Source organism: Podarcis melisellensis (genome assembly GCF_964234715.1).
Source record: "Podarcis melisellensis genome assembly, chromosome: 7".
NCBI classification, from domain to species: Eukaryota; Metazoa; Chordata; class Lepidosauria; order Squamata; family Lacertidae; genus Podarcis; species Podarcis melisellensis.
The window spans coordinates 18,472,534-18,495,029 of record NC_138539.1 but is presented as its reverse complement, the minus strand read 5'-3'; the positions used below and the strand labels follow the sequence as shown (position 1 = coordinate 18,495,029).

Below are 22,496 nucleotides of genomic sequence, written 5' to 3'. Positions count from 1 at the left end.
AATCTGCTGTTTTAGGAGTGCTATATTTTCTGCCACCACCTTTGTATGTTTGTAAATAAACCCAGTATTACAAAATGCCATAAAACCACAGAAATCTCTCTTTCCAAAGGAACTTCATTCCAAAGGAAACCTGGAATTACTCACTATTTTTGGAAATAAGGAACTCAAAATAATATAACTGAGCCTAAGAGAAGGGTAATATTTGTTTGTAACTTCTATTGTCAAAATTTCTTGATTGTGATACAGCAGTTAAAATAGGTAAATGTTACAAGACCAGAGTGCTAGAGGGTATCTAAAATATACTAAAACAGGGGTAGGCAACCTAAGGCCCGTGGGCCGGATGCGGCCCAATCGCCTTCTTAATCTGGCCCGCGGATGGTCCAGGAATCAGCCTGTTTTTACATGAATAGAATGTGTCCTTTTATTTAAAATGCATCTCTGGGTTATTTGTGGGGCCTGCCTGGTGTTTTTACATGAGTAGAATTTGTGCTGTTATTTAAAATGCATCTCTGGGTTATTTGTGGGGCATAGTAATTTGTTCATTATTTTTTTCAAAATATAGTCCGGCCCCCCACATGGTCTGAAGTACAGTGGACCGGCCCACAGCTGAAAAAGTTTGCTGACCCCTGTACTAAAATAAAAGAGCTTGAAAAGCAGGGTATTTCAGTGAAGAACATTTTGAATTTGGCACCAGGAGTCATAGGTTGAAATTCCCTTCAGGTATGAAAACCACTAGGTAACGTTGGATTGTTATCTTTCAAGTTTAATTCACTTCTCAGAGTTCATATCAGAATCAAATGCAGACAGCTACAGTGTAAATATGCAACCTTTGACCCTTGAAACGTGGTGGGTGGGTGTGTATTCAAAATTTGGAGCACAACCCTGTAGACTCAGAAAGATGTCCCAGGGGCTATAGTATTTTGAAGAACTCCCTCTTTGCAGTTTACATACATGGGATCTTTATTACAGCCATAGAAATCTCCATTGCCATCCCTCTTCTGCTATAGAGGGTTGTGGTGTTCATGGTATCTTTAGAAAGGGAGAATTGTATCTCATATAACATTTATAAATCCTGAAATAACTACCAAACCGTCTATCTATAAAGGAAACATCACAGCCACACTAAAAGCATGGTGACAGATGGTGATATTATCATATTGAAAAGATATGTACTCATAAGCCCACCATTTATTTTATATTTCTGTTCCAAGGGGGCAAGGGTGATTATACAAAGAATTCCACAGGTCCTTGAAGAACCTGCCATCTAATCATCAGCTATATAAAAGAGCTAGACATGTTTTAGAATTTAAAAAAGAAGAGAAAAGGATAAACCTGAAAGGCTCATGTACAAGCAAGGTGCAAGAATCTTTGTAGGCAACCTAAATTGCTTCTGTGCCTCTATGAAATAGGAATGCATTACCACAAGAAACCCCTTGCTCTCTCTTTTTTTTCACCCCAGGGGGCCAAAATGTCTAATCACCAGGAGTAGAAGAAGCCAAGTCTGTCCACATGTGCTCTGACCATTGTAATAATAGAAACATATGGTCATTATTTTGTTCTAATGAGAGAACATCTGGTCCAACATCAGGGAGCTTTTCTGTGCCATTTCATGCACATACACAGACAGCAGATTAACAAACCCTTCCTGGCAGGTTAATTTGGGCTGCAAAGATGCATTCAAAATACTAGACTGCCACTGACATGTTCTACAAGCTTTGATTTTGCTGTTACCAGGTTTTCAAAACTCGGGGAGGAAAAACAGATCTGTGACAGGATTTCCTCTGTAGTTCAGCTCTGACAAGTTTTGTTATTTTATGATATTGTTTTATTTGCTGTATAATATTTTGGTGGGTTGGGAATAAACTTTTTTTGGGTTATATTTGGGGATTTTCGCCTGAGAGTAAGGCTGGCAAGCAAACAAGAGTTTCTTTGACTTCGTTGCCATGATGTCTTTGATCATTATCATAGTAAGAAAACTTCCTGGTGTAGCTTGGGCTGAACTTTTATTGTTCATTTGTTGCACCAAGGATGGGGAACCAGTTAGGATGCTCAACCCCAAGATACTAATGGATTCCTGAATAACCTGAGAGATTTTCCAGTGGATAGACCTGGTGGTCCTGCTAAGGCCCTCATCTTGCTGTGGAATGATGAGATGTAGGGGGCCACTGATACAAATCATCCTAAACTGTGGCTGGCTCCCATTTTGGGAAAGTCAGCTGCTTGCCCTGGAAGGAATTATACTCTTTCCACTTCATTTCTGGAAGCAGTCTCAGAAATTTATATTGGGTGGAAAGATGGAATACAAATTTAACAAAGAATACATCAGCACAATGGGGTGAGCCTCTTTGTGCACCTGTAATAAACAAGTAGTGTCTATATGGTTTATATATCACCCAGTAGTGATGTATGGAAGTGAGAGCTGGACCATAAAGAAGGCTGATCTCTGAAGAATTGATGCTTTTGAATTATGGTGTTGGAGAAGACTCTTGAGAGTCCCAGATCAAACTTCTCCATTCTAAAGGAAATCAGCCCTGAGTGCTCACTGGAAGGACAAATCCTGAAGCTGAGGCTCCAATACTTTGGCCACCTCATGAGAAGAGAAGACTCCCTGGGAAAGACCCTGATGTTGGGAAAGATTGAGGGCACAAGGAGAAGGGGACGACAGAGGACAAGATGGTTGGACAGTGTTCTCGAAGCTACCAGCATGAGTTTGACCAAACTGCAGGAGGCAGTGGAAGATAGGAATGCCTGGCGTGCTCTGGTCCATGGGGTCACGAAGAGTCGGACATGACTAAACGACTAAACAACAACAACAATAAACAAGGCTGAATCACAAATTACTTGTATGTACATCTCTATGGGTCATAGATCTCTGCATTCGTTAGGTGTTGACCCTTGATGAAAATCTTTCATTATTGCAAACAGAGTAGGTTACAATAAAGCAATGGATTTCAAACTAAAAGTTGTGGACTATTAGCAAGGCAAAACACACACACACACACACACACAATTTGATAGATTTGGATCTATATTCCAAGCCTTTACTCTAAATTTTATTTATAAAAACTGAATAATCTCTTCCAAAAGTCACCTCATGCTAACTTCTTCCTAAGCATCTGCTCACTTGGCAAGCACGCAAAGCACTGAACTGGTGAATGAACTACCTCCCAGCTGTGAGCTATGATCTGCTGGCATAACAATTGCCAACTCTTTCTCCTATAAACCTGAGATTTGAAGGTGATGCAAAAAGGACTTTGTATTAAGCACTCAGTATCGAAAAGATGCAATGTTGACACTGAACTTAAAGTGGGGGCAGGAGAGAATATATCACTGAAGTGTCTAATACAGATCTAATGAAACATGTAACACAATCAACTAATAACTAATATCTAGGAAAAAATGGTATTCAAAGGTTTCTTTCGTTTTATTGCTGGGACAGACACAGTAATTTCATTAGAATTTGCCAAACTACAAACCATAACATTCAGCATACAACAACAACTACATAACACAAGGCATTATGGGTTTAAAGAAAGGGTGTTGGAGTTCATAAGTGTCATCTATCATCTCAAACCAAGCTTAACTTGTTGTGATATTGTCTATCTCTTATCTTTGCGTGGACAGGCGGAGTCCCCAGATCCCGAGCGCCCCCCCCCATCATGTGGAATAACAACTCAAGACAACGTGCTATGGGATTAAATTGGCCACAACTTTATTAAATTTCAAATGTGGGTAGACCTTGGCTCAGGCATTGGGCGTTCTCCCTCCCCAGTCCCCAGCTGGGGACCTAGGGAGCATCAGGGTTATCCAGTGTGGGGGGGGGATGGGCCAGCTCTGGAGAACATATGTTCAAACAGAGATAGCTGCCCCCATTACGCCGCTGCCGCCGCCACAGGGAAGAGCAATGATGACCTTTCAGCGTACGGTCAAAGCCTCCCTTCAGAAACCCCTTTACTGGGGGACCCTGGTATCGCCACTGCAAAGAGGAAGATGGACTAAAGGATTCTGCTCAAGGCCTGATACCGCCAAAGTTGTGACGTTTTGCTACGGGAAAGGCGAAACCTGCCGATGCAGGGAAATTCCTTTCCAGCCCTTTAACAGCGACCTTAACGTAGCAGCGCCTGCATACCTGTGAAGAAAAGTTAACCTGCAAAACCTGTGAAGAAAAGTTAACCTGCAAAATAAGACATTAACTGAGGGTGGGTAGGGTGGGAGAAGCTCTGGAGCCAAGTGAGGATTCCCAGGTAAGATCCTCCCTCTATTGTGTGGGCAGGTAATCCCTCCCCTACCTCGTCTGGTCTCCTTGGCAACGCTTCCCCCAGGTGGGATTGGGCAACTGACTGAGGTAGGCGGAGACCTCCAGGTATCCCACCTGAGGGAAGGCAAAGCCAAGCCTGTGCTGATGGAGCCGCTCCAGATCCAGGGCCTGCACGCGTCCACGCAAAGGGCGCTCCCCGTTTTAAGCGGGGAGCAGTCATTCTTGCAGCCAGGGCAAAAGGTGCTGCTTTAGGTGTAACAAATCTGTTTAGATTATAAACAATATTGTCTAGGGCAAAGACAACCCCCATTAAACCCTAGGTATGGAACATTGTAGCCCCTGAGTTGTATCCAAATCCAACAAAATAATTGTGTGAGCAGAATGACTTATGCTCACATGACAGAACTCCCCGCCCCTCTGGCAGTGTCCTCCAACCTGCTCCAACCCTCTGGAGCAGATTTGGGAAGAGTGTGGGGATGTGCTTGGGATGAACAGGGAGAGGAAGTTCTGTCTCATGATTAGAAGTCATTAAACTCACAGTGACAGATGGATTCAACCCTCTGACTCTGGCTGCAAAGTTGATATCAAATCACAGCTTTCCATTCTTCTAATTACTCCAGTTAACAGGCAAACTGCTGGAAGTCAACTTAATGATCTGGCACCCTGCAACAAACACACACACACACACACACACACACACAACCCCATTGTTCAAATCCACAAACATCTGTCATATTTGGTTTGTCCCATTAGCCATACTATCACCCCTTTTGGACTTCTGCAGCCTAATTCTCAGTGAGCTAGTGAATCTGAATCTATCAATAATAATAACATTTTTTTTTATACCCCGCCCTCCCTGGCCAGAGCCGGGCTCAGGGCGGCTAACGCCAGTAAAATTACAATAAAACATGATGGAGGGGGGACAATTTAAAATACAGGCTAAAATACAATTTAAAAAGCAGCCTCATTTTTAATAGTAGCCCATAGATCAAAACCATAAGGGGAGGGAAACATAAGGGTCAGACTGAGTCCAAACCAAAGGCCAGGCGGAACAGCTCTGTCTTGCAGTCCCTGCGAAAAGATGTTGGATGGCAGTAGAAGGTTCTCACAGGGGGAAAATGATTTCAAAGGAAAGAGTTGCAACCTAGCTAGTCTTCTAGGTAGAGAAAATCTTTATGTATGGAGTTGTATTCAATCACGCAAGTCCCCCACCTGCAGCCTGATGTAGTAAGCTCTCTCTTGGATTTAACACCTTTGTGTGAGCTAGCCCTATACTGCCTCCTGTTTCATTATCTGCACATTCTTACCTCTCGTATAACACAGCATTTTTATTCTAGTTCTCAACAGCAGCTTGATAGAATTCAGTGAAACAAATAGAAATGTAAACAGCCATGGACCACCATTCTGAAAAGATTTTCAGGCACACTGCCAGAAAAAAAGCATTCTGCAGTTAATGAGCTTCATAAGATAATAAAAAAGAGGTAACTTCTGCTGCTACTTTTAAGACCTACAAATGAGTTCTATGCATTGTGCTATGTTGTGGCGGACTATATCTTATTTTAATGAGATGGTGAGGTCTTTGGTAAAGTATAAGAACTGTACTCCCAGCACCCTTTCTTACTCAGTTTTTATTTATTTCCTATTAATATTAAACACTTTAGTGGAGCTCAGATAAATATATCTGAACAGTGAGGAGAGAGTGGGAAAAGTGTAAAAAATGAATGTAAGGTAAAAAGACATTTTAAAAAGGACAACTATGGACGTCAGTGATCGGCAATGAATTTGAAATAGCTACTTTAAAAGACAACCCAAATCTTGTATTCAAGGTAGGGCTGAAATTAACAATGTGTATAGTGCTCTCACTTGAGAGTGGGCAGAATGAAAGTGTTAAAGGCTTAAAAGTGTGTGTAGATTCCACCACCTGAATTTTGAAGTGGTACAGTCCCAGGTGAGCTGCAAGATACATTTTGTGTGTTTGTGAAAGTTTGCTTCATCCTTTGCTTACAACAGTCTCCAACTGGATTTATGTTGAGTTTTATAGAATAGCAATAAGAGAATGAAGCAAAACTGAATTCTAAACAACTCTAAGGGTATTCATATACAAGAGTTTCCAGTGCGCCAGTCAACACACTTTATAGCAAAAATGTCCTTGGTTTTCTCAGATAGGCTCCTGGATAAAAGTATAATGTGGCAAAGAATTGTTGTTTATCAACATAACTTATTCCCTCCTGTGGATTGCTTCCCTTTACATGGCCCACAAGTCCAGCAAATCTGCAGTCTGTGGAGAACAGGTATATTTGCTTATTAAAAAGCAAAGGTTACTGATTTTTGTGTTCAAAAAATGGGGAACAGCTATCACATCTTTACCCTAGGTATGTAAACTGATATACGTAAGGCAACTTGCTTCTGGTGTTCAGAACATAAATAAAGGTAAAGGTAAAGGTACCCCTGCCCGTACGGGCCAGTCTTGACAGACTCTGGGGTTGTGCGCCCATCTCACTTAAGAGGCCAGGGGCCAGCGCTGTCCGGAGACACTTCCGGGTCACGTGGCCAGCGTGACATCGCTGCTCTGGTGAGCCAGAGCCGCACACGGAAACGCCGTTTACCTTCCCGCTGGTAAGCGGTCCCTATTTATCTACTTGCACCCGGAGGTGCTTTCGAACTGCTAGGTTGGCAGGCGCTGGGACCGAGCAGCAGGAGCGCACCCCGCCGCAGGGATTCGAACCGCCGACCTTTCGATCGGCAAGTCCTAGGCGCTGAGGCTTTAACCCACAGCGCCACCTGCGTCCCATCCAATCTACTATAATATGTTGTGCAGAACAGAGTCTTTTCTACAATGAAAGGAAGGGATGGTGGTAGCCAAACCATATGAACCAAAGCCTAGATCCACTCCCCAACACACCTCCTTTTTACCCTCTCCATCTCAGAGCACCAGTGGTGGATTGGACCTCTGTGACTGGGCCTCTTTCTCCAAGGGTGGACCTCCCACTTGATTTATGGAGAAGTAGATCCCTACAATCCCATGACTCGTCTCAGAACCCTAAGGTTGCAGCCTTAAAGTGTTGATATGAATTTTGTAATAAATAAACACTGTTTAGAAGTTGCCAAACAAAAACAAATGAACAACCCTGACTAAAATATTCCTTTAAATGGTGAATGGGGTTTTTAATCACCTGGATGCTTCCGAAATAGTCACAGCCCTTGATGGAAGTGCAAATCAGAAAGCTGGGAGGGAAACACAAAATACAAAATTCTCATTCCCTTCTCTGATCATGAGATATTCATTCAATTGTTTGCAATTAATTCTGCTATGCATCTTCACTAACTGATATGCTGAGAAGGAGCCTCCGTGGAGTTTGAAGAATCTAACTGAATATGTGGGTGGAAAAAACACCAATTTGTTTTGTGATCTGTCAGATACTTGCTGGCTGGGGATACTGTGATCTAGATACTGTTGCTTTCTTAGTCTCAGCAATGACAGTTTTTTCTCTTAGACTCAGCAATTATCCTGATGTTGCTTTTTGTCTCAGAATCACTACTGATGACCAGATGCACAAAGCCTTGCATGAGCTAGGGGAGAAATATTAGTGCTGCAGGGCCAAATTATATGACCCAGCCTTTTTCAGCATTTGTGTGTGAAAGAGTGTGAGTGAATATTGGTAATCATTTCAGAAAAAGGCACATATTGTCTATTTTCAGGGGTCATGAAATTATCTTCAGGACACAAAGCAGCATAAGGTTTTCTTTTCTTAAAAAACACAAAAGTTTTTCTACCACTTAAAGCTGCAGCAGAACTGCCATGATCAGTGCCATACCAAGGCCCCATAAATAAGGACTGGAACTTACATCACGGTGCAGATATATTTCAGCATGGCATCCCATTGAAAACAATGGGAGAAAACTGTGTGGGTTTTTTTGGTTTTTGTTTTTTTTTAGTAGATAGAGTAGGCTCTCCTAGATACAGGCAACCCCTACATGTGTCGGCAGAGAGCGTATGTGCCCCCCTGTCCCTGTTCTGCCCAGTTCCATTCCCGTTCTGCTGTCTTCCGGGTCCCAAATTCCCTGTGCATCAACAATCATATGTCAATTGGACATGCCTAAAATGGCTGCCGCCTATATTCAAATGAGCTTTGGAAGGTTCACAGCTTCAGACCCCTGGCCCAACAATAGGCTTGCTTTGTAAGGCTGCAATCCTTTATACACACTTAGACACACTTAGATAACTTAGGTTATCCCCAGTAAACTCGATGGGACTGTTGAATCGTCCCCTAAAGTAGCAAAAGGTCCAAGCACATAACAAGAGAATAGGTTAAATATATATATATTAAAAGACCTAAGGAAATAGGCAGGTGCAGAAAGGCAGTAAAGTAGTTTCCAGGTAAGTCTCCCTGGGGGAGAACATTTCAAAGTCAAGACACCTCAGAAGGTCTGGCTATGCAGAGAATGCTTTCCCCAAATCACTTCAATGAATAGGCAGGCTCATGTGAAAAACAAAACAAAGCATTTCTTTCTTCTACATCCCAAGTATCAGAACTTCCAACTTGACAGCTTCAAACATCAGGCATGATCTCCATTCCATTCCATTTTCACCACTTTTAAAATAAGTTCCTGTCCTCATACTTGAGACTTGGCTATCTGAGATGCAATAGGCTGTCGGCTGCCCAGGCTGTCTCAAATGTCCCCCTGATGCTCCTCACATCCCTGACGTTGCTTTATTTTAGCATATCCTCCTTTCCCCTGTGATCTTACTGAACTGAAGAGGCACCTGGATACACAACCCTTCCCTTCTCCAATTTGTAATGCAACCTTAGGTTGGCCTACTAGTAAAGTTCACCCCCCCAATATCATTCTGTTAGCATCCAATTCAGTTGAGAGAACTTGTCTCTCATAATTTAAGCCTCTGAGATAACACCTTCCTGCCACTACAAAATAAATCTTCGTGATTTTTGAAATGCAAGATGCATTTTAAAGCAAAAGTGACATTGCCGAAGTAACTGTGGAATGACATGGCTTTTAAACTGTCTGTAGATTCCACACTCAGTGAACACTCTAAAAGAGATAATGTGTGTTGACAACATTGTTTGGTTGCTTTTGCTCAGCTGGCAGAACAGATTTTGTGCTTGCTTTTTTTTTGAGGGGGGGGGACTTTGCAATAGTCAATCTTTTATGGACCATTCACCAACAAATTGTTAGTGGCCTGTCAGTTTTACTCCTTTTATACAATTCTTTTTTATGTTACTTTCAAAATTGCTTAAAAATGCATGAGAAAATAGTTCAAATGTGAAAAATGAGAGTGGCTGCAGATTTCATTATTATTACTATTATTATTATTATTATTAAGAAAGCAGTGGTTCCTATGGGAAATCTAAAATATGTCATGATCACATCATGTGTGGCTCTAGGAATAGGTACTGAAGACAATATGACACATGTAGGTGGAGCAAGAGATTGTCATATTGAAATCAATCAGAAGTGAACATTATCAACAAAACCAAATGGTTTAATGTCTAAAAATCATGCAAGAATACAAAAATAATTTAAAAAATTATATTTAAAAAAAAGAATACCAAAATGGCATGGAAACAGAAACTTAAGACTTTTAATGGTCCATGCTCACCCTCCTACCTTGTGGGCTTATAGCCGAATAAAGTATTATCTATCTATCTATCTATCTATCTATCTATCATCTATCTATCTATCTATCTATCTATCTATCTATCTATCATCTATCTATCTATCTATCTATCTATCTATCTATCTATATCTATCTATCTATCTATCTATCTATCTATCTATCTATCTATCTATCTATCATCTATCTATCTATCCCACTGTACCATGCAACTCAGCATCCTAAAACAAATCACTGTATCTATCTAAAACACCGCATATGATATCACATTCAACCAATAGCACCCATTTAAGCATGCTGTCCGTGTAACAAAGTAGAACGGGGATACCGAGGATCAAGAATCCTTCGAATGCTAGTCATCTTCCAAAGCAGCTTGTCAATCTGGCTTTGTGGGTTAGTATTGTAATCTAAATGTTGTGAAAGTTCTGCAACGGTAACATTTTGATAGTAACCGCAATAGGAGGGTAACCGCAATAATGATGACTATTGAGTCTTGAGTGTGTGTATGTGTGAATGGGTCATGCGGTCTGTGAATGAATAAACATTATATGTGGATGGATAGGAGGTATAAATTGTGCTTGAAGGTGTCTATATGTGAGCATCTATGAGCAGACTTTATGCGTGAATGATGACAGTAACAGAATGGAGTAGGAATGGGAAATGGGGGCAGACATGGTATTGAAGGGAAAGAGAACACATGGATTGTTAAGGGTTTTTCCTGATATATACTGAACAATAAATTGCCATGTTGTTGTTGTTGTTGGTTGTGTGTGTGTGTGTGTGCAATATAGAAAAAGTTTAATGGCTTAAATCAGGAGTCAGCAAACTTTTTCAGCAGGGGGCCGGTCTACTGTCCCTCAGACTTTGTGGAGGGCCGGACTATATTTTGGAAAAAAATATATGAACAAATTCCTATGACCCACAAATAACCCAGAGATGCATTTTAAATAAAAGCACACATTCTACTCATGTAAAAAGACTAGGCAGGCCCCACAAATAATCCAGAGATGCATTTTAAATAAAAGCACACATTCTACTCATGTAAAAACACGCTGATTCCTGGACTGTCCGTGGGCCAGATTTAGAAGGTGATTGGGCCGGATCTGGCCCCTGGGCCTTAGTTTGCCTACCTATGGCTTAAATGAAATTGCACAACATACAGATGTATCACAGCACATGCATATGCAGACACATTAAATTCCCCAAATCCTACCCACCTACTGCATGGGTTCACAGAATATTAAATATCCCACAAGGGCAGCTAGAAGGCAGCTCTGACTTCACTTTATTGCTCTGGGGATTCATACTTAAAGCAGCATTTCAGAATTCCAAGGTGAGTAGGGCAGATAGAAAGGGGGGAAAGCTAAACCTGTCATGTTGGCTCCCAGCCATGCTCCAGTGGCATAAAAGATATAAGTAAACGGTATGTTAAGAGGGTAAATCCAAACACCTGTCAGAAACAAATTTCTAAATAATGCCAGGTGCCCATCTCTGTCAGTTCAGGAGTGAGTGTGCAAGTAGATAGGATTGAGGCCGAAACCAGCTGGTAAGTGACAAGAAATAGAGGGTGCCATCCAGAATATGAAATTGGGGAAATCAGCAGGACCGGACGGTCTGACTGCGAAATACTACAAAGCTCTTAAGGAATGGTTAATACAACCATTGAAGGAAGTATGCAATCAAATATTAGAGGGGAAAAAGGCTCCCGAATCGTGGAAAGAAGCATTCATCTCACTTATACCGAAGACAGAAACTGAGAAACATCAAGTTAAGAACTACCGCCCTATATCACTCTTGAACGTGGATTATAAAATCTTTGCAGACGTTTTGGCGAAAAGATTTAAGAGAGTTATGGTGGAGGAGATTCATAAGAATCAAACAGGCTTTCTCCCAGGGAGACACATGTCAGATAATGTGAGGAACATTATAGACATTTTGGAGTTGCTGGAGGTGGACATTAACAGAAAGGCAGTTTTAATATTCGTGGACGCGGAGAAAGCCTTTGACAACATTTCTTGGAATTTTATGAAGAAGAATCTCCATGGGATGGGGGTAGGCCAAGGGTTTGAAAATGGTATAGGTGCAGTATACTTTGAACAAAGAGCTAAACTAATTGTGAACAATGTGGTAATGGATGAAATACCAATAGAGAAAGGGACACGACAGGGATGTCCTATATCTCCTCTACTTTTTATATCTGTCCTGGAGGTTTTGTTAAATATGATAAGAAAGGACCAGCTGGTTAAAGGAATACAGGTCGGAGCCAAACAATACAAATTAAGGGCATTTGCAGATGATTTAGTGCTAACTTTGCAACAGCCAGAAGCTAGTACCAAAAGAGTCTTAGAATTAATTGAGATATTCGGCCAGGTAGCAGGATTTAAACTAAACAAACAGAAAACAAAGGTGCTGGAAAAAACTTAACAAATGAAGAAAAAGATAGGTTTCAAAGTGAAACTGGGTTGGAAATAGCAAAAAAAGGTTAAATACCTGGGGGTAAATTTAACATCTAAAAATGTGAACTTATTTAAAGATAACTATGAAAAATGTTGGTCAGAAGTAAAAAAGGATCTAGATATATGGTCTAGGCTGAAACTTTCCTTGTTAGGCCGAATTGCTGTTATCAAGATGAATGTATTGCCGAGAATGCTGTTTTTGTTCCAGACGTTGCAGATCCTAGACAAAATGGACTGCTTCAAGAAGTGGCAGAAGGATATATCTAAATTTGTCTGGCAGGGCAAAAAGCCCAGGATAAAATTTAAGATTTTAACTGATGCGAAAGATAGAGGGGGCTTTGCCCTGCCAGACCTAAGACTTTATTATGAATCAGCAGCATTTTGCTGGCTGAAGCAATGGCTACTTCTGGAGGACACAGACATTTTGGACTTGGAAGGATATGACAATAGTTTTGGTTGGCATGCATATTTGTGGTATGACAAGGTAAAGGTGTATAAAAGTTTCAAAAACCATATTGTAAGGAAAGCACTGTATAATGTTTGGAATAGATATAAGGATTTATTGGAAAGTAAAACCCCCAGGTGGTTGTCACCAATGGAAGCAAAGGCAGTGAAAAAACTTAACATGGACTCTAATTGGCCCAAATACTGTGAAATTTTAGAACAAGATGGTGAAAAGTTGAAGCTTCAAAGTTTTGAGAAGCTAAAGCATAAAGTTCGAGATTGGTTACATTATCGTCAGATAAATGAGACATTTCAGCAGGACAGGAAACTTGGCTTTCAGAAGGAGAGGTCAAAGTTAGAAACAGAATTGCTAGAATCCAATACTAAGAATCTATCTAAAATGTATAATTTGCTGCTGAAATGGAATACACAGGATGAAACGGTGAAATCAGCTATGATTAAATGGGCACAGGATATTGGTCATGATATTATGTTTGCTGACTGGGAACAGTTATGGACCACCAGAATTAAATTTACGGCATGTACTGCCTTGAAAGAGAATATAATGAAAATGATCTATAGGTGGTACATGACCCCAGTCAAGCTTGCAAAGATCTACCATTTGCCCAATAACAAATGTTGGAAGTGTAATGAGACTGAAGGCACTTTTTACCATCTTTGGTGGACCTGCCCAAAGATTAAGGCCTACTGGGAAATGATCTATAATGAAATTAAGAAAATCCTTAAGTGGACATTTGCAAAGAAACCAGAGGCTTTCCTCTTGGGCATGGTCGGCCAATTGGTACCAAAGAAAGATAGGACATTCTTTATGTATGCAACTACAGCAGCAAGAATCCTGTTGGGAAAGTATTGGAAGATGCAAGAACTACCCTCTCTGGAAGAATGGCAGACGAAGGTGACTGAATACATGGGACTGGCAGAGATGACCGGCAGAATCCGTGACCAGAGGAAAGAGACAGTGGAAGAGGACTGGAGAAAATTTAAAATATATCTTAAAAACTATTGTAAAATTGTGGACTGATAAGATGTCAAGGGGTGAGAAACAAAGAATTACAGCTGTAAATGTTAAATCTTAAGTAAATTTAAAAGAGACCTGATTAAAATTGACTGAAGGGTTGCTTGAAAATATGATAAAATAAGGATGTGGTGAAAGGAAGGCATGGGGAAGTCAAATTTTTGTTGTATGTTTTTGATGTGTGTGTTTTGTTTTGTATTGTCTTTCATTTGTGTAAAAAATCAATAAAAATATTTATAAAAATAAAAAAAAGAAACCAGCTGGTAAGTGGAAGACACAGGATCATTATTAAGCTACACCCCACCTCACAAAGGAGTGAGCTGAATACAGAGCCATCAAATCTTCTGCTAATTTCCATGGGTTTCCCCTTGCATGTTGTATTGCTAAACATCAATTACAACTAGTGAATCAGCAAAAAAGAGAGCGAGAGAGAGATTAAAATTAAGCAACAGCATAGTAATTTTAATCAGTGGAGGACCACAGTGTTAAACAATTAGTGATCATTGCGCCCTTCTGCAGGATCAGTGGGAAAGTGTCAAAGATGATGAGTCTTCCATGTTTACAGAAGATTCTGCCTATAGCATGCTGTGTGCTTTTGTGAATCATTTATCTTCTAGCTTAAACCCGTCATAGCATGAAATATTGAAGCTGTGATTCTGCATGACAGAATAATGAAACATTGAAAAAGGGCTACAGTGCTGTGATTTTTTCACAGAGTCAGCCATGAAAAGTTGAATACCTGAATGTAAAATTGCTTTTATTCCTACTCCATGAAATGTTCATTAGCCTAATAGTTAAATTATGATTATCTGTTTATGTTTTGTTTTGCATTTAATTTGTATATCATTGTTGCTGGTTTTTGAGCTGCGCTTTTACAAAACTGTAATTTATAAATGATGTTAGCCACCCTGAGTGGCACTTTGTATATAAATGCTTTAATAAACACACAGGTTGCTATTGATTAGGGTTGTGTCTTTGAGATACCCAAATTTGTTTTTTTTTCAACAACAAGCACACTTCACAACTTGAAGTGCTGACTTTTCATTTTTGGAGGCCATGTTAAATAGCTTGTGACCCCACATAGCTTTAGAAATACACACTTACAGTAAAGGCCACACTGGCTTGGAAAATAGAAATATAATACTAATTTACTGCATGACGGAGTCACATTTGAGCCCTTCTAGGTAGAAGCTAACTCAAGATTGTGAAATAAGCCACAAACATGAAAGTGAAAGAGCTGTACCATTTCAAAATTTTACAGAATTATGGAGTTGGAAGAGATTTCAAGGATCACCTCCTCCAACACTCTGCAGTAAGTCAGTTTTTGACTGGAACAAAATTTTATAATGCCAGATACATATAACAGGTAGAACAAGAACACACAGAGACACTTTGTTAAAGTCATTCCAAATCAGATCCATATTATGGGCCTGTGATCATATTCAGTTGCTCCTTTAAAAAACAAGAACACCCAAAGATTTTAATTGATTGTTCTGTATATAACACAGGCTAATTTTCTTCTTTCCTCCCCACCCATTTTCCCATTTTGTTGTGTCTTTTAAATTGGGCTTCTCAGTTTATATTAATCTCATGTGAGCCTGGGAGAGTGGGGCAAAATGCTTCAAATAAATAAATTGGATCATATTTTTGCCTTACCTCTTCAAATGTGCATAGATAATCTAATAGCTTCAGGCCAAAGGATAATATATAAATGGGAATATTTTCTACTGGCTAGCAGCAGCAAGAGTCCAAATCATAGCAACTCAGCAATGAGTGAAGTGGATCAGAAACCTTGAACAATTTAAGACCATCTTTAACTAACTTGGATCTTGTTGCACTTTCCAGATAACACCCAGGATATCGTTTTAGTCAAACCTTGTAAGGCTGCCTAACCATAGTGTCAACACTGGTTTTGATATTAAAACATCTCCCCGCCCTGCCCTCTCATACAGTCTTAACACCTTTCAGTTGCTATCTTCTGAATTTTGTGTCAAATCCTACTGCTGAATTTGCCTAGTGGTCCTGATTTCACAAGAATGGCCTGTAATCTTAAACTTAGTCTTGCCAAGGTTAATAATGTGACTTCTGAGTAATCAAATTACATTGATTCGAATGAACCTTACTCCCAGGAAAGTGGCTATAGGATTGTAGATTAAATATGATACAGTATACTCATTTGCACATCTGCTTAGATACAAGCCCACTATGTTCAGTGGGGCTCATTTTATGGCATTTCTGTACAGCATTGCAGTTGTTATTTCTTATAGACATGTGGGCAATCTCGGTAGTCTATGAAACAGAATAAAAAAAAATGCCAGGAAAACTATTATGTGCCATCCATGATAAATAGGCTAAAAACATCTGTTCAAGGAAGCATTAATTCCTGGCCTTTAATACATTAGCATGGTGGGGAGCTATAAATTATTGAAATAAATGTAAACATCTGTGCAGGAAATCATCAATTCCAAAAGTGGTCTTTGGTACGTTAGCAATATCCAGAAATATAAATTATTGCAAGAAATATAAATGATCTCTCAGTCCGTGGCAAAACACAGCCATACATTTTACATCAATTCTGTGGCCAATGAAGCAGACAGCAGTCTAAAACACAGCCATTTCAACCTATTTGCAAACCTACTGCATGCCTGGCTGTAAGCCATAAACATCCTTATCATAAAATTAGATGGATCTTCCTGTTCCTCAGCAGATGATTTTCTTCAATATATGGAAAATGTATTTCACACACTCAATGAACTGTTCACCTAGCTGATGTCTTCCATACATTCCAATGTGCATGACATACAAGCACTGCTACACTTCTTCACCATTAGGAAATATATGATGATATTCAAAATCTTATCAGTGGTTCCCAACTGGCGCCCCTCTTAATGCCCCCTTATGTCCCTGTTACGGCCCCATTATTCCCTCTTCTGGGTCCAAAAGGACCTGCACACCAGCAATAACATGTCATATGGACGCACCTAAAGTTGTTCCACCTGCTTGCAATAATAAAGTTTAAGCAACCAATATAACATTTCTGAGTGAGACACACACCCATCAAAAAATTTGTAATTAAAATAATTGGATAAACAGATCACAGCATCTTTTATGAAAGCATCCCCATATTTTTTTCCAATATGCAGTTATTGATGCTAAACTGAGATTGCCGGATATAATAATTACAATGTCCGTGTAAAGCTAGGAGAGCAATAATTGTAAAACTAACAAGTAAAAGACAAATTAAAGACATATTACTCACCGAATTCCTTTGGGACAGCAATGGAGTAAATGCAGTTATGTCCTATGCTGTAGTTTTTAGGGTAGTTTGGGGATAAAACTGTGCCTTCAGAGCCTGTAGAACGACTTCCACAAGGTGCTAGGAAGTAACAATGCAATGTATTTTAACAATATGGTACTGAAAAAATAAAATAGGCAATGCATACCCCCCAACATTTCTCTGATGGAAATACGGATGTCCCATTCCATAATGATAATTTTACTATTTACCGGTATACCCCACATATCTTACTGAGTTGCCCCAGCTACTCCAGGCAACTTCCAGCGCGCGCGCACGCACACACACACAACATTAAATACCTCCAAACCCTCCAACATTTCTCCAATGAAAATAAGGACATCCTAAGGACAAGTGGGACATTCTGGGATCAAATCAGAAACCTGGGTGGCTTTTCTAAATCAGGGATGGTCCTGGAAAATAGGGACACTTGGAGGGTCTGGCAATGTAAATGTACTTTAGTCTGCATGTGTACTGAGATTGTTTTGAAATGTTGTTGTTTTATATTTTGTATGTTTGTCATCCTGGACTCCTTTGGGAGGAAGAGCAGAATATAAATTTATTAAATACAAATGCCTAGCACAATTTTATTGCACTTCCCCCCCCCTCGCTTGCTTTCCAAATGAATAAAACTTTATAATTGTTGCAATTCCACTGGTGCTGCTTTGTGGCTAAAACATGTTAATAGGAAAGAAAAATGGGGGGTGGTGACTCCAGATGCTTGGCCTAATATTTATTCCAGACCTGACAAAATAAATCCTCCCAAGGGGCATGTTTTAGCAGCAATTTTTAGTAATTAATTATCCTAGTGGCTATAATACCCCATAAAAATCAGTGAGAATTGGTGGTAAAACATGTCCCAATGGAATAATTTGTTCCCTAGAATAAAAAGATCTAGTCCAGCATCTTGTTCTCATTGTTTTCATAGTGACCAACCAACTGCCCATGGGAAACGTACAAGCAGGGCATGATTACAAGACCATTCCCTCCTGCTGTGGTTTCCACCAACTTACACTCAGGAGCAGACTGCTTTCAACTATGGGTAGTGTCAGGTGCTGGTGGTGGTTGCTCGTGAGTAACTAGGCAGGACTCCGACCTGTCTTTTACAGGTTTTATTGGTGCAAACTATTTACAGTGCATAGCCACAAAGTTCATGTCCGTCTTAGTCACTTGCAGATTCCGAGAGTGGCCTCTTCCGGTTTCTCCCCCAACATAAGAACTTAGACATCCCAAATCTCCACCTCCCCTCCTTATGTTTCACCCCTCTGCACAAGCTGGGTGACAGAAACAGCATGTGTGCCTCCTGGCCAGCCGGGCTAGGTGAGGCACTTGGGCTCTCAGGAGCATCTTCGAGCCCTCCCTTCGCTTGGCTGCCCCCTTCCCTCTCTTCTCCACTGGAGGCGTGGCTTTCCTCAGCTGCTCCTCATAAGCGTTGGACGCTCTCTGTATCGCGCTGCCTCCCTCCCCTGTTCTGATGGCAGTCCCCTGACAGGTAGAGTTACCCAGGGGCAGAAGAAGGGGGGTGCGAGCTGCCCCAGGTTTCACCACTGAGGGGGGTGACAAAATGCCAGGTGGCACTCACCCGACCCACTCATCTCTCCTGGGAGTGACACAGTGGCTTGGGCGCCCGCAGTCTCCGTGCTGCCCCAAATGGTCCGCCCACTGCCTCCTCCCCTCCAGCTGTAGGGTGGCTGAGTGGGAGGAAGCAGGCAGACTCCTCGGAGGCCCCACGGAGCATCTTGCCCCAGCTGGCCCAGCGCCACAGACAGCTGGCCCCACCCCTGGGTGCAGGGCACAGGCGACGCCCCAGGCGCCTGATCGGTTTGCTCCGCCGCTGGATTCACCCACCATGAATTTGCTTCATCCTTGTTTAAAATCATTCAATGTTTGTGGCTATCAGAGCCATAGTTTAAGTAAGCACTAAAGAAGTATTTATTTTATCTGTCCTGAATCTTCCACAAGTTCTAGTGCTTTGAGAGTGGAAGAAGAATCTTTATGTCCTTCTATTATGAATCTTATGTCAACCACCTGGATTTCCCCTTCCTCTTTAATAGGAAAAAAGTGACTGGCCTTTTGGGCCAATCTTTTTACTGTGCAAACTTAAGCATATCAAAAAATACTAATACTGTGCTCTCTCTCTCTCTCTCTCTCTCTCTCTCTCTCTCTCTCTCTCTCTCTCTCTCTCTCTGTATATATAAATATTTATATACTGCTATAAAATCAGAAACCATTAACTAGCTATTATGGAAAGATGTATTCTTAATTGCCTTCTGTGTCCCCCAAGACACCTTCAGAAGTGCAGCTGGCTCTACACAAGACAGTTGCAGGGCTTAGCTTATCAAATGCCCTCTAATTAATTGTACAAGATGCCAGCGAATTTATGTGTATTAAATTTTATTCCACTATCTGTAATGCAAAATCCATTCAAAACTGTGATAATAATAATGTTTTTTGCCAGAGCAAGAAAATTTGACAAAGACTAGCAGTTCTGAGAAACTAATCTATACAACAATTAGCATATCTGGTTGAAATAATCCCTAATACTCGCGAATCATGCACTAAAACAAAAACCACAAATTAAAATAAAACGCCCAGCCAACAGGGGTGTGGGGTGTGGGGTGTGGGCAGAATATCTGGACTGCGGAATGTAAACAGTCCTGTGACTGCAAGCAGCTGCTCAGTGAGGAAACAGAAACTAACATCAGATACCTACAGGAAACTCAAAAAGCAGGGCATTATATCAATTGCCCACATGATCCATGCAGCAACTGGTCTTGAGAGGGAGAGCCATCCAAATCCATTGCCCTAAACTGGGGAACAACCTAAAGAGATGCTGTGGGTGTTGTGTGGCTGCTCATTTCTCAGTTGCTCAGCAGCCCAGTTTTTAACACAAATACGTGAGAGACAAAAATGTTTTCAAAATTAAAATATTTAAAAGTTCTGCTGGTATAGTCCTATCCTCTTTCAGCATAACTGGCAGCTGAAATCATGGTAACTGTTGGATTCTCATGGGAAAGGGAGACGGGATGTGACGTTTACTGGTTTCCTATTTCCTTTGTTCTTTCGTTTCTTTGTTCAGTTGCTCTCTGCTTCTCATAGAGAGAACATGTATATTTCTTTGCTCTCCGCATAGCTTAGTAATAAAGCATAGCAATGTAGCACCATACCTGCCTCATCCTTCCGTTGTGGACTTTGTTGTTTAATGCTCTGCTGGGCTCAAAGGAAGATGAGCCATATCAGCTCGGACGACCGGAGCTGAAATTTCTAATATCTGATTGATCCCTGAGAACTGAATACTTGATGAGTTAGGCCTTGGGGCTGATATACCAGGCTCTTTTTGTGTTCGTATGGGTGGCCTGTGCTATCATTTCCAAATCTGATGATTTAGTAGAACCATTTTTGGATATTTTATTGCTATACAACATTGGAACACTCAAGCATATTATACATGTAGCAGTGCAATGTATGGTTGCTTAAAAATCACAACAGAAGTCAATGGATTCACAGTTCAGTTTCTGGTGTGTACAAGACTAAATATTGTATCTAATGCTAGTCATACTCAGAGCAGCAGACAATTAAAATTAGAGGAAATAATTAAGGTCCATTCATTTCAATGGTTCTCCTCTGAGTATGACTAATCTTAGATACAGCCCTAAGCTCTTGTGTACCCCTCCCCCTTAAAACTAAACAAACATTGAATGAAAAGTTCTGGTTTAGCATTTAGTACATTCAAAGCGCTTTTCTTTGGCATGTAAAATGAGGAAGAAAGTGTGGAAAGAAATATCTTTTCACAAAAGCATTAATTCTCAAATGAGGTAAATCTTATATGCAAATTCTGTTCTATTTCTTCAGCAAAACCTATCAGCAGTGAAACTAAGTGTCAAATTACATATGGAATTTGCAATAATGTTGAGCATTATTAAAGATTTAATTACATTATCTGGAGACTCAATCTCATCTGTAAGTATCCATTTCAAGTAAAATTGAGCTCAGAGGTATTTTAGCATAATGCTTATTTCACACAAGCTTATGCTATATCTAAGTATCACAGGAAAGTTCTGCCAATGTTAATGAGTCACAACATGTATAATATTACATTCTGTTATGATCTAAAGATGCAAATCAAATAATTGCAGCAGAATAACTTCACTGGTCACCTAATAGCACTATTCAGTCAGTCTCAAAATGCAATATATACGGTCATTTCTGTTAAAGAAGCAAAGATTAAAGGCACACTTCAAGAGATGAGAAGGGGTTGAGAACCAGACACACCTAGGCATACCGCTAAAATGTGGTTTTGTACTACATGAATAAGCCTAGCCTTTTCCAATTTCCACTTTTAGTTGATGCTTGTCATTTCAACCAAGCCAGGAATTGTGATTTAAGACTAACTAGGGATACTTTCAAAACAAGCTGACTTCAAACCCAAAATGGCCAATGTAGATTGGGCTGAAAAGCCTACTAATGATTTAGTATGGGCACACTTGTCAATTCAACCTGTCACATATCTAAGGGAAGAGGTAAGATTTACATTTTACACAAGACTATGAAAGTGTGGAAATAGTTGCTTGACTCACTGGCTCGTTCTACACCCCTACCGTATTGGGACACGGGTGGCGCTGTGGTCTAAACCACTAAGCGTCTTGGGCTTGCTTGATCGGAAGGTCGGCGGTTCTAATCCACATGACGTTAGTGAGCTCCCATTGCTCTGTCCTAGGTTCTGCCAACCTAGCAGTACAAAAGCACACTAGTGCAAGTAGATAAACAGGTACTGCTGTGGAGAGGAAGGCAAACAGTGTTTCCGTGCGCTCTGGCACTTGTCACAGTGTCCCATTGCACCAGAAGCAGTTTAGCATGAGGACATGTTGGCCACATGACTCAGAAAGCTGTCTGTGGGCAAATGCTGGCTCCTTCAGCTTGAAAAGCGAGATAAGTGCTGCACCCCATAGTCGCCTTTGACTGGACTTAAGTGGCCAGGGGTCCTTTACCTTTATACCCCCTACTGTGCACTACTCTGTGTGTGGTATTCCATTATTTCACAACCAACAAACCTATAGAGATGGGTTTTTAAAAAGAAGAAAATGAGATTGAATCCTGCCAAGACAGAAGTACTGTTTCTGGGGGACAGGAGGCGGGCAGGTGTGGAGGATTCCCTGGTCCTGAATGGGGTAACTGTGCCCCTGAAGGACCAGGTGTGCAGCCTGGGAGTCATTTTGGACTTACAGCTGTCCATGGAGGCACAGGTTAAATCCGTGTCCAGGGCAGCTGTGTACCAGCTCCATCTGGTACGCAGGCTGAGACCCTATCTGCCTGCAGACTGCCTCGGCTGAGTGGTGCATGCTCTGGTTATCTCCCACTTGGACTACTGCAATGTG

At 40.9% G+C, this 22,496-nt stretch overlaps 1 protein-coding gene across 5 annotated transcripts in view; it reads right to left on the bottom strand.

Moving 5' to 3' along the window:
• The window catches only part of CSMD3 (CUB and Sushi multiple domains 3), a 584,176-nt gene that overhangs the window by 122,957 nt on the left and 438,723 nt on the right, over window positions 1-22,496 (bottom strand). For all 5 annotated transcript variants that reach the window (XR_014170321.1, XM_081918582.1, XM_081918583.1 and 2 more), the window contains one exon: window positions 17,086-17,202. Coding sequence is in view for 4 of the 5 variants with exons in the window: in XM_081918582.1 (XP_081774708.1) it covers window positions 17,086-17,202 (117 nt within the window). In the remaining variant the exon portion in view is untranslated. The remainder of the gene's footprint in view (window positions 1-17,085; window positions 17,203-22,496) is intronic.